Raw genomic sequence first — 11702 nt, forward strand, 5'->3', positions numbered from 1 at the left:
TCCCTGCATTTCATGAATAATTACTTTAATAAGATGCTGTGTAAGAGATGAGATGGATAAAGAGCAAGCTGGCATTTTGGTAGTGGAGTTTCCAGTTAAGTCTGACTGTACAGGGAATTGTTGAGATCTCGTGCTGTAGCACTTTGGGAAAGAACCTTGTTTATGAGTCTGCTGCAATATGTATTTTCTAGGAAAAAAACTTTACAAAATTTTTGGGCAATTCCTCTACTGGAATTCTTCCTGAAACTCTTCTGAGGTTGGCAACTGTGCCTTGTTCATGGGGCTTAACGGGAATTTCAGTTTATTTGACTCTTATACTGAGTGCTTTATACAGAAATCCATAGCTGGAAGTTTTATATCTGCATCTGAAGTTTTGAAGAGTATATTTGATAGTAAATCAGGAAATAGTTTTTATTTTTTACAGTAGATTAACATTTTTAAGGCTAAAGATTAATAGTTATAAATTATAGTTATCAAACCGATCAAAACTTTTTTCAAGTGAAAGCAGTTGCATGCTGCATACAAATGGGTTACTATTTAGTAGTCTACATGTAAGATGTGAGTAGCTATTTTTATTTTTTTATACTTGGAAAACATACTTTGTACAGTTTCAGTTTCTCAGAAAACATCATTTGTGAATTTCTTTTTGTTTTGGTAGGTATTGTAATCGGTAATAATGGCAGCCTTTAGCCCAGGTCCCCGGTTGGGAATGACAGGCAAGAAACCAAGCTCTCAGAAATACTCAGTATTGGCCCTGAGAGTCTGCAAGAAGATATTGGATTTTGGGGTTTGACCCTGAAGGTCTGATATTCTTCCTGGTTACAGGTAGAGATTCCTTTGCTCCTAGAATAATTCCAAGAGGAAGTTATTCTATAGTTGTGTTTCAGTATTTAAGCACAAAGCTGGAAGTTAGGAACGACAGAGTTTTTGACCGTGAGTCTGCTGTTGACTTGCTGTTCAGACTTGTGTGTTTTTCTTTTTCCCCCTCTCTCTTTTTTACAATACAAAAATAAGCAAAGTCTCCCTGGGGAAAAAAAAATAATGAAAACTGCTCAATGATTTTATTAATGACCTTCCTTCTCCTTATCTGTATTACACTTTCCTATTTCAAAAAACATTTATTGGCAGCCACCATAGTACCTGAGATCATTTGATAAAGAGTTGGTTTGGAACAGTGTAAATGTTTCAGTTTTCTCATGGTGTGAACCTGCCTCTTCAGGAGTGTTAATGTGTTAAGCTTGGAATGCACTAATGCAAATTAAAATAGAGATGGGTGTATATGATTTATATGAAGATAGACATACATAGAGACTTTTATTGGTAGTGTATATATTTATAAAATTAGTCTGCAATCACAGCCCAGGATGAAATTATTTATTTTGAAGTTGAATGGGATTTGAGAATATTAAAACTTATAAAACTAATGTGGGAAGTAGAAAAACGCAAGTGTTTGAAAAATACATAAGGATTTAAAAAAACTTCAAGGTACTAGAAATTTCAATTAGGATCTTTAAGGAAGGGAATTTTTTAAAAGCCTGGAAAGTTCCCCCTCCCCATAACCCTCCTTTAACTGACTCTGTGTTCAGCTGAGGAGCAGGAGAGGCTGTGAGGAGCTGCTGCTCTGTGTCCAGACAGAGAACTCAGGAAATGATCTGGCCAGAGCAGTGTGATGTGGCAACAGGTATCAAAGAATTCACTTCAGTTCTGGAACAACATCTAAAGGTCACCCAGTGAGTTTAACTACAAATGTTTCAGCTGCATTGCTTTTTTAAATTTTTCAAAGGGCAGATCTTTGGCTTTGACTCGAGAGTGTAATTTTGTGTTTAAATTTATATATGAGACAGAAGTTCTGTTAAGGAAATCCTTATACATCCTTTGTCTCTATCCCTTGGCTTAATCAAGATGACTTTTCACTAGAATTTTTTTCTTTAATTGGAAGAAGGTTTTAAAAAGTTTCTCTCAACATAGTTTTAACTTCTATGAGTACAGAAGTGTCGTAGTGAATTAAGTAGATTTTTACATATTTTGTTTCATGGATAATTGCAAAGGAAATGGTATTTTCATGTTTGTAATAACATAGGAGATCTTTACTGGAATCTCAGGCTTTACTTGTTTCCTTGGGTGCTGCTGGAAATCTTGCAGTGATGATTGAGGTCTGCTTTGTCATCCAGTTAAACTGGGAACTAGGATAAGGGGATTATTTTATAATTTTCTACTCTACAGCTGACTATATTAAGTAGTTGAATCATATCGTGTAGGTATATACAGTAATTTACTTTGAAAGAATTTTTAAAGAGGCCTTTGTAAAAAAATTAAAGACTATTTTATATGTGGCATTTAAGGTACAGCCGTGCTCTACTCCCATTTGTACTCCTATGCTCTACTCTGCAAAAATAATCTGAAAATAGTATAACAATGCATCTTAAGCTTGTCTTGATGTTCAGAGCACTTTACTTACTGTCTCCTAAAAATAGATAAACATTATGGTGTTGAAATTCTTAGTTGAATTTCCATAGCAATTTCAGCGAGACTGAATTTACAGAGATGTCACAATTTTTTTTTAAAAAAAATACCTTTGCAAGCATATTCAAATCTTAATTTCATTGCTAAATATACCTGTTAAGTATAACATTGAGCCTTACTGGCATTCTGCTTTTTCATATAGGATTTTTCAGTCCAAAATAGTACATAATTTCTGTGCCAGATAGACTGAAATTTAATAGACATCTAAAACTCATTGTGGGGAATTATTTTTCAGAGACCTATGGAAACATATGTCAGGCTCAGACATTCTAGCAGAGGCATGCTGAACACAGTATTAAATTAGAACTTTTAAAATAACTTATATAATATCCAGTTAAATAGAATCAAAGCTCTCCGTGTCCTGTCGAGCTGGAGGAATCTGTTCACGCTCTCGGTGAACATTCTGTAATTCCACACTCATCCCTCCTTGTCTGATACTAATCTTTTAGACCTATAGATTTTTTTGATATTAGCTTTTTCTGAGGTTTTGAATGCTGGAAAACCAGATATCCTCTCCAATTATTCTGCTGTTGTTTTTTTACAGAGTACAAGCCAGTGCATTTCCAGAACTTGAGACCTGAGCTGAGCAGCCGAATTCCCGTTCGGCTCAGCCTCAGTCATTTCCTGGGTGATCCCAACCTTTCCCTGTGATCCCCTTCTTGTGCATCCTCCCCAGTGTGTTTCCTGGCTGGTGGGTGTGAGTTTCCACCTGATAAGTTCAATTATCTTTTTCATTTTCCCCCCTTAAAAAAAGCCAACAAATTCAGAACTCAGTTTTAATTGCTGGCAGTCGCTGCATTCTTTCACCGCTGTGAAATAAGGGATGGATTTAAGGGTTTGCTGCAGAAATAAATACTTTTCCTGATATTCTAGAGGAACTGAGCTGTTGCCAGCATACATCAGCTTGGTTTCGACATATTTTTGTAAAATGTTTCAGAGGATTTTTATTTTTAAGTTCCCTTTGTAGCTAAAAAGAAATTACCAAATGGTTTCTTGCTACTGTTTTCAGCCTTTCAGAATTCCCAGGAGGGACAGAGGCTCCAGTTTGAGAAATTCCACTCTAAGGTTTTTTAGAGAGATGCATTAATATTGTAGAGAAAACTGTGGGCGGCTTCTGAAATATGTCACTGATGTTATTTTTCATTTTTTAATTTCTTCAGAAACAGCCTATCCTCCTCAAACCAATGACACTGATTGTTTGCTTTAAAAGTACTTTTCTTTTAGTAGTTAGAACAATACATCAGAGGGGATCTTATTGCAGCCTACAATGTATTAATCTCTGTTATTCCCAAGTTTTGTCTTGGGTAACAGAAAGGTCAATTCATAATTTTTACATTGTATGATTACATGTATTTTTTTGCTCTGCATTTGCAGTGGAGGAAATGGGTAGGGATTCCCCTTTTCCAGCTTTACAGAACTGGATGAAAGTCCCCAAAAACCAGTGTTGTCAGAGTGATCACAAATATGCCTTTAATGGTCCTTGAATATAGACTTACTGGGTGAATTAGTGTTTTATTTCTTGGGGAGCATTGTCTGCAGAGGGAAGACACAGGTATAAATGCAGAGCAGTTTTAACAGTGCCACAGTTCTTTGGCCAGGTGGCAAATCCTAAATGGAAGTTTTGTCTGCCTCTGGGACAGAACAACAAACTCAGATATCATACCAGAAAAATCTTAATGCTGCAGAAAAGGAATGGAGTTTTGAGTGGAAATTCAGATTAATTGTAGTAATTTCTTGCTGTTAAAACATGGGGTTTTTTTCCTTTGCTTTGCCAGCAAAGGCTGATCTTTTAATAATAATTTAAAAGGCTCATTTTGTTATTCAAGTAAAATAATTATTTTAGTGGGAGAAAGCTCAGAAACTTACTTTGTTAGCAGCTGAAGGGCTAATTTAGGAAAATGCCTAAATTTTATATATACTGAAGTCTGCTGCATCTAGGTTAAAAAATCAAAAAGCAATTCCTGTCAATTCTTTAAGCTCATAGTTTACATTTCTTCTGTTTGGAAGAAGCTTCTCTGACAGGTTTGGGACACTGTACACCAGAATTCCACTGGTGGGGATTTCTGCTTTCCCTTCCAGCACAGAGCACAAGCTCTGGAAGGCAAAAGATGAACTATGCATCTTTTTCCTGTAATTAATACTTTTAATTTATTTGATTACTGCTTTAAAATAATTTGACTGCAATATGTAATGATTTGATGAACAAATGAGCAAATCCAGAATTACAGCAACAAGGTGGCCCTTGAGGGATGTGCTGGATGTTTTTAAGGTGATCAGAACTTTTATGTGGTTGTTTTGCATGATAGTGGTAATTAGGCCAGTTGTACCTTTCATGTTTGTGGGGTTTTTTTGTTTCTTTCTCTTTTAATTCTCTTCCTTTCCAGCATATTTGCCTAAGTAACTTCCCAAACTTGTGGTGCAGGATATAACCAAAGTCGCTACTTCCTAATTGTTTTTAAAAAGAACTTTATTCATCATTTAGCTTGTCTTACTTTGCCAAGTTACTAATAACATTTTTCATTTGCCAAACTAAGGTTCACTGACATCGGTCCGTAATCCTTTATTTTTTTTTTCTTTTTCATTCAGATGCAACCAAGAATGAGTAAGTGTTCCAGACACCGTTTCTAATAAATCACAAATGCATTAATAACCCTGGAATTTGCAAGGCGTGACCTAAGACACCAGCAGCCACTAGATGTAGCAACTGGTGCTTAACACTGGAAATGTCCATTGTTAACACATTCCCAGGAAATATTTTTTAGGCTTATCAGGGGGAAAATGTCATACATTTGATAATCGGGTCTTTTTGAATTAACTGATGACCAATTTCTTCTGGGTATTTTAAGTTGTCTGTTCCTTTATGTTCCCAAAAACCACATAGGATGTTAATTAAAAGGCATTTATTTCTGAAACCAGAAATCAGTGTCTCATAGCTGATTTATTGTGTACTCTACTACAGAAAATACACAAAGACCTCTAGTCCTTTATCATTTGTAGTGCTGCTGTTTGCAGTGAACTTTTGAAGCAGTGCATCCATTCTGAGCCCTATTTGAAAGAATCAGAACTATTTCTTTTATCACCAGTAAGATTGCTTCGTTTCTTACCAAAATAACTTTTCTTTCCCTGAAGTTTGAACATTCTGCTGTTGCCTAAATTCTTTCCTTCAGGTGGAAAAAAAAATTGCCAAGAAGAAACCACTGGTGGGCAAAGTAACCATTGCTCTGTGTTCTAAGTCATGGATGAAGGATTTAACTAAAAATAAATTGACATTTAGGTGGTGATAAGTATAATAAAAGTATTTTCAACTTCCATAAAGGAAACTCAAATTTTCATGTTTTTTTAATTTCAAACCTAATTTCTTTAAAAGCAGACTGAGACTATTTTCATGCATTACTTCTGCTGGCTTGCCCTGGATAATTTTAGTGCTTAAGATAAATCCCAGTGTCTAAAAAATCCCTACCTGTCTGTCAGCCCATTTCTATGGATACCAACAGAAGCACCTACATTGTTCAGGGTGCTGAGTATTTTGAATTTGACAGTCATCAGGTCCCATAACCAAGTCTTGGCTTGGAGGAAGGAAAAAAAAAAAAGAAAGAAAAAGAGGCTTACATAGTTAAGTCGATGATCAAAATATTGATTAGCACAGCTTTGATGTGTTACTGGAATAACTCCAAAAGAGCTGTAGCAGAATGAGGAAAAAGCACAAAGGCAGGCAGTTTGTTCAGAGGTTTGGAGTGGTTCCCGTGTTGGGGGTTATTAACTGGAGTTTTCAGCTTTGGGAAGAGGTACTGAGCATGAGTGGAGGATGGAGGTTTATATAAAGGTATGTAAAATCATGACTGGCGTGGGAACAATTATTCATTATTTTCTTTGTAACTCAAAGAATGGCAGGCATGCAACAAAGCCATCAGGAAGGAGATCTAAAATAAATAAAATTACTTTGTAGTTTTCCAGCCAACGCCTAATTATATTGTGAAATTTGTTGCCACAGGATGTTTTGGATACTGAAAGTATGAATGGGTTCAAAAAACACTAGACAGATTTACTAAGGGCAAGCTATTAAAGACACAGATCTGTGTGCAATCTCTGGGCTAGGAAGGCCCAAAGGCACCAGTGCTGAAAGCTAGAAGGGTTTATTGGGGCAGAATTTCTCAATGTCTCTTGTTCTGCTCTTTTTCTCTTTCTTTCTTCCTTGGGATCCATTGCTGGGTACATTCAGATACAAGACTTGATTAAATTTTAAGATTATTTTTGATAGAGAGACCAAACCCTGACTGTTTCTCAAGGTGTTTGATTTTGAGTAGTTTCCTAGTAAGAATGAGCTTGAAATAGAATTGATTATTTTGGAAAACTCTTGCCAGGAATGCTGGAGTTTGTGTGATGTCAGTAAAGCTTTTCCTCTGTGGACAGTGGTTAATTCACATTTTCATCCCTTTCTGTTTGACAAGGGTTTGGCTGCATCCAAAGCTTGAAGGCTTTATCTTTTCATTAGAAGGGAAAGAAAACCCCATTATTTAACTCTGCCATAAGATCCTGGAATAACTTTTATAAATCCTCACTCTCTGATTCCTCAGAGAGGAAACTTCCTAGTCCTGTTACTGCTGAACTTAGAACTTTTTGTCTCATTGTTTGAAGAGGGCTTTTTTTGTAAGACTGAGGGGGTTTTCCCCCAAGGATAAAAAAAAATCCACAAAAGTTAAATGGTGGAGTTCTGCTGTTCTGTAATGCATAAGCATATGTTGCCACCTGGTGGGAATCCTCACATGGGTGAAAATCACTTTACACTGGCATCAGTAAGATTATGTGCATGTAAAAATGGTTTTAGGATTCACCCTTTGGTTTCATTGAGTTCATTAAAAAGGTGTTAACTTGTAATTCTCTTGTAATTTTTCCCTTCCCTCTCCCTCTTAGGAAACAGCAAACCCCTGTCATTTGGCAGAGTAAATGATGTCTTTAAAATACGTTTAAAATGTGATCATTTTATTTTTATCTGTTCCTTTTGTCTTTTCAGGACAGCCCAGAAACTTGCAAGATCTATGCCGAATTAAAATCCGTCAGTGTATAGGCCTTCAAAACCTCAAACTACTTGATGAACTACCCATTGCCAAGGTCATGAAAGACTACTTAAAACACAAATTTGATGATATCTGATATCCATGAAGAGAGGAACTCTAAGCAAGTTTAGTTCTATTCCAGATACTGAAGAGGCTTGTTGCCTTGCATAAAGTATATCCTATGCAAATTCTGATTTTTCTGTGAAGTCAGAAGGCAGGTATACACTTCCTTGGGTTTTTTATACCACACGCTAGAAGGTCTTAATTTTTGGTTTCTTGGTCCAAGTTTACAAGGTCCAAGCTTTCTATACAATACTGCATTTTAGGAATTGCTGTTGGTTTTTTGTTTGTTTTCACATTATGTGTGCAGACTTGCCGTGGAGATGGAAGGCAGCCCCTTCGAGGGAAGCGGTTGGCTTGAGTTGGCATGCTGAGCAATGATGCAAGAACATAAAAAGTTTGGAAATCAAGGCACCAGTCCTGCAAAAGGATACAGATAGACCTCCAGAGCCCTGTCTGTTAGGACCCCTGTCTCTGCCAGCTGTTTGTTTTTGCAGGACAGAGGGAAGAGTGGATAATCGACATGTCCTTGGGTACTGTATGAATATAATTTGGAAATTGAGGAAAAAGAATGCAGTTACCCTGTTCAATTTGAGGGTCTATACATTGGCTTTTCTTTATTTTTTTAAATTTTTTTTTCTTTTTTTTTTGTATTTTTCTTTTCCTAATTACTGTAGTTGGGATGCCCAGGAAATTCAGGCCCTCCTCCCCAACATTCCCTGTTGAATGGGCTGTTTGTAAGTCTGTTTTTACCAGTGACAGTACACTACAGAGAGGCATAGCCTCTGTATTTTTTACATTAACTTAAGAGGAAACAAATTTAAATTTTTTGAAGCCAATGTATTCTGTTGCTCATACAGTGCCTCCTGTGCAATAATCTCTCTGATGTATTTTCCCTTGATGTGTGATTCCCCCACTATTCCTCATTTAGGTTCAGTGCATTATTTGTGAGAGCAGGAGCTGCTGCTTCCCTGTAGTGTCGATGTGACATTACAGAAATTATGCAGCAGTTGCTGTTCATTATTACTCCCTGAATTTCATGAATGTATAACCTGCTTTATTTCACTTTCAGTTGAGATTTTATCTACGGGTTCTCAAGCCAAATTGTGTCCACTTCAAAAAAAAAAGAAAGTGAATTGGCCAAACTATTTTGTTTTAAAAGCAGTGCAGGGGGCGGGGGTTGTTTTGATTGCTCTGAAATTCAGTTTGTTTCAGGTTAGAGAGCTGGAAGTGCACATAAGTTATTAACTAAGAAGAAAAGCCCCACTGACACTGAACGTTCAAATTTTGCAATTAATCTGAAAGCAGAAACTGAGAGGAGTGCTGAAATCTGGCTACTGAATGTGAAACCAGGTATCAAAAGATCTGTTGCAGAGTTTTGTTTCTAATTGTAGGAAAAAAATTAATTTCTTGTCAAAAGATTGGGCCAAAACGTGCAGTTGTTTCCCTCTCTTTATTTTCAAGGCATTACAGACTCAGCATAAGGTTCTTACCAGTGTTCTCTACTTTTATTTTGGCATCTGCCTGGCTCCAAAAGAGCCCCTCTGATAGTAGGAGTGCTTTCGTACCAGTTGAACCAACTGGAGTGGGAGATGAAAGGAATGATGATGGCTTTTAAGTTTCACACTGTCACTTTCAAAATAGTTAGTATTAAAAATAGGAAAAGCAAGGTTAAGGCAGGTAAACTCATATTAATTAACTCTGCTAGTTCCTTTTAATGTTTGGTAACCCTGGACTGCAGCTCCCTGAGAGTGAACCTGATCACTGCTGATGGATGCACCGGAACCGTGGCAAGCAAGGAGGATTATCTGTCCCTATTGTGCCTGGCATTGCATCAGGTTTCCAAACAATAAGGGATTTTGGAGATTCATGGCTCAGAGGGTTGGGAATGGGGTGTTGAACCTTTTTATCTCCAGCTTGTACCGGTTCAAGTCCAGCTGCTGCAGCAGTGACCAGAAGTTCATGTCTCAGCAATGTGAGTAAGCAAGTCCAGCCTAACACTGGGTTGTAGAGCTTGTAGTGCTTCCTCCTGGTTGTATCTGTGGAGTAGGGACAAGCTGTGGGGTGTGAGCAGGAGCTCGAGTGTGGCTTGAGTCTCCTGGCCCCTGTGGAGGGAAGATCAGCCATTCCAATCTTTGAGCTCTCCAGTGCTGAGACAGGGCAGACTGGCAGGTTTTAACACAAATCTTCCGTTTTCTGACATGAAACCAGGATCTTAAAACTGTTTTCTTTAAAAAAAACCAATACAAAACAGACTTAGTATTGTTCACTACACTTGTAAGTTGGTCTAAACCAATGTCTCCTTCCCCACTGAATTTTTACAGTAATATTTTCTAAGGTAATCTAGAGTATATTTTAGTTGCAATCTATATTAAGGCAAATTATTTGTTCTGTCTGTTGCTGTGACTGAAGAAAATTATGAAAGACTTTGTTGGTAACAAGAATGCTATTTAATGAAGAAATGTGTAATTCCATTATTTATTGTTTGAGGTTTGTTTTTTGGTTATTTCTTTTAAGTAACTGACATCTAAAAGGGAACACACATATGTTTCAGGCCAGTAGAAAGCCTTTCTTTTAAATTAATTTTCATCCTCTCCTCTCCCAGGGGTGGAGGGAATTCCTCACCCTTTTTTTGCAATGCTCTTGTAGCTGGTTTCTCACCTGAATTCTTGCAAAGCACCACAGTGGATCTGAACCTCCTGATAGTCCTGTGCACTATCTCTGGTTATCCACGTGCTCAAGTGCAGAATAAAGTAGGATCATTCATTTATAATCCCACCCAAATTTCAATAAAGAGGAATTTGGTCTTTTTTTAAAAATTATTATTTTCAATATTGTGCACAAATACTTTGAAGAACAAACTGACCTTTGTTTTTCATTCGGACTAGAACGTGGAAGGAGAAGTCCACAATAGAGACTTGTGATGTAGCCTCGTTCCGTTACCTTAAAATTCACGGTTGAACACTTTTAATAAACCTTAAAAAATTGGCAAACACACCAAAGAATCAATATGAGTAAAAGACTCTGATCATTAACAAACTGCAAACCTCATCCTTTAAAACAAAGCAGAAAGTTTTTGTAAATATTTATGTTTATAAATGTACAGCAGAGTAAGAGTGTTTTTTAGATTATTTAATTACCATATTTCTAAACTATTTACATTATAGACAATACTTGTTAGTTTGAAAAGCTTGAGTGGGTTGTTTTGTTTTGGGTTTGTTTTCTTTCTTTTTTTTTTTTTTCTTTTTTTTTTCTTTTTTTAAATTCACTATCACTCATGCTTGGAATAACTCTGGCTTCCTTGGAATAGCGTGGAAAATTCAGTTTTTCAGGCTCTGGTTGGCAATCATAGGAGAACACATCTGGACAAACTCTTCAGATAAATACCCAGAGGCAAAAGAAAAGATGTGGCATCTTTACCAAGATGGGCTGGTTTGGAGGAAAAAACCTGTCCATAAGTGCATCTTCCATGCAATGCTGTGTTACCAATACCATCATGTATTTTGTTCTTCCTTTGCAATGTAAGTTTTTTTGCTTTGGGTCAATTTGAATTTAAAAAAAAAAAAAAAAAAAGAAAAAAAAAAAGAAAAAGAAAAAAGTTAAACCTGGTTGAAACCTATTTTGGGTTTATGTTCTGTTTATTTCTAATGTAATGTTTTAATAACATAATACCACTTTACACGTTTTCTCTCAATGTTTGTCTGTCTCTTCTACTCCTGTTCCCTTCTCTGGGGTACATGATTCTGTAATGCATTTGGGACTCAAAATGCTCCCTCACATGGGTGTTCAGATGTCTCATGAGTTGTAATGTGATTTTTTTTACCAGTAAATATGGACAAAACCCTCATCGAATAGTTGAGGTGGAAGGGACCTTAAAGCTCCTCCAGTGCCATCCCCCGCCATGGGCAGGGCCACCTTCCACTGTCCCAGGTGCTCCAAGCCTTGTCCAACCTGGCCTTGGACACTGCCAGGGATCCAGGGGCAGCTACAGCTGCTCTGGGCACCTGTGCCAGGGCCTCACCACCCTCCCAGTAAAACAAAACTCATTCTAGAGCTGGGCTTTGG

The 11702-nt window shown here is 37.1% G+C and overlaps 1 protein-coding gene across 7 annotated transcripts in view; it reads left to right on the forward strand.

Annotated features, from left to right (window-relative positions):
• ASB7 (ankyrin repeat and SOCS box containing 7) overlaps positions 1 to 10357 on the forward strand; it is a 28793-nt gene extending 18436 nt beyond the window's left edge. For 3 of the 7 annotated variants that reach the window (XM_083870776.1, XM_083870775.1, XM_083870774.1), the window contains one exon: positions 7535 to 10357. In XM_083870776.1, coding sequence (XP_083726902.1) covers positions 7535 to 7674 — 140 coding nt within the window. In that variant the 3' untranslated portion in view covers positions 7675 to 10357. Of the gene's footprint in view, positions 1 to 658; positions 826 to 5109; positions 5438 to 7534 lie in introns of those variants that run through there. The other 4 variants (XR_014591048.1, XM_083870777.1, XM_083870778.1 and 1 more) reach the window with 4 other exon arrangements.
• The last annotated feature ends 1345 nt before the right edge of the window (positions 10358 to 11702 follow it).

This window comes from Zosterops lateralis (assembly GCF_965231275.1).
Source record: "Zosterops lateralis genome assembly, chromosome: 13".
Lineage (NCBI taxonomy): Eukaryota > Metazoa > Chordata > Aves > Passeriformes > Zosteropidae > Zosterops > Zosterops lateralis.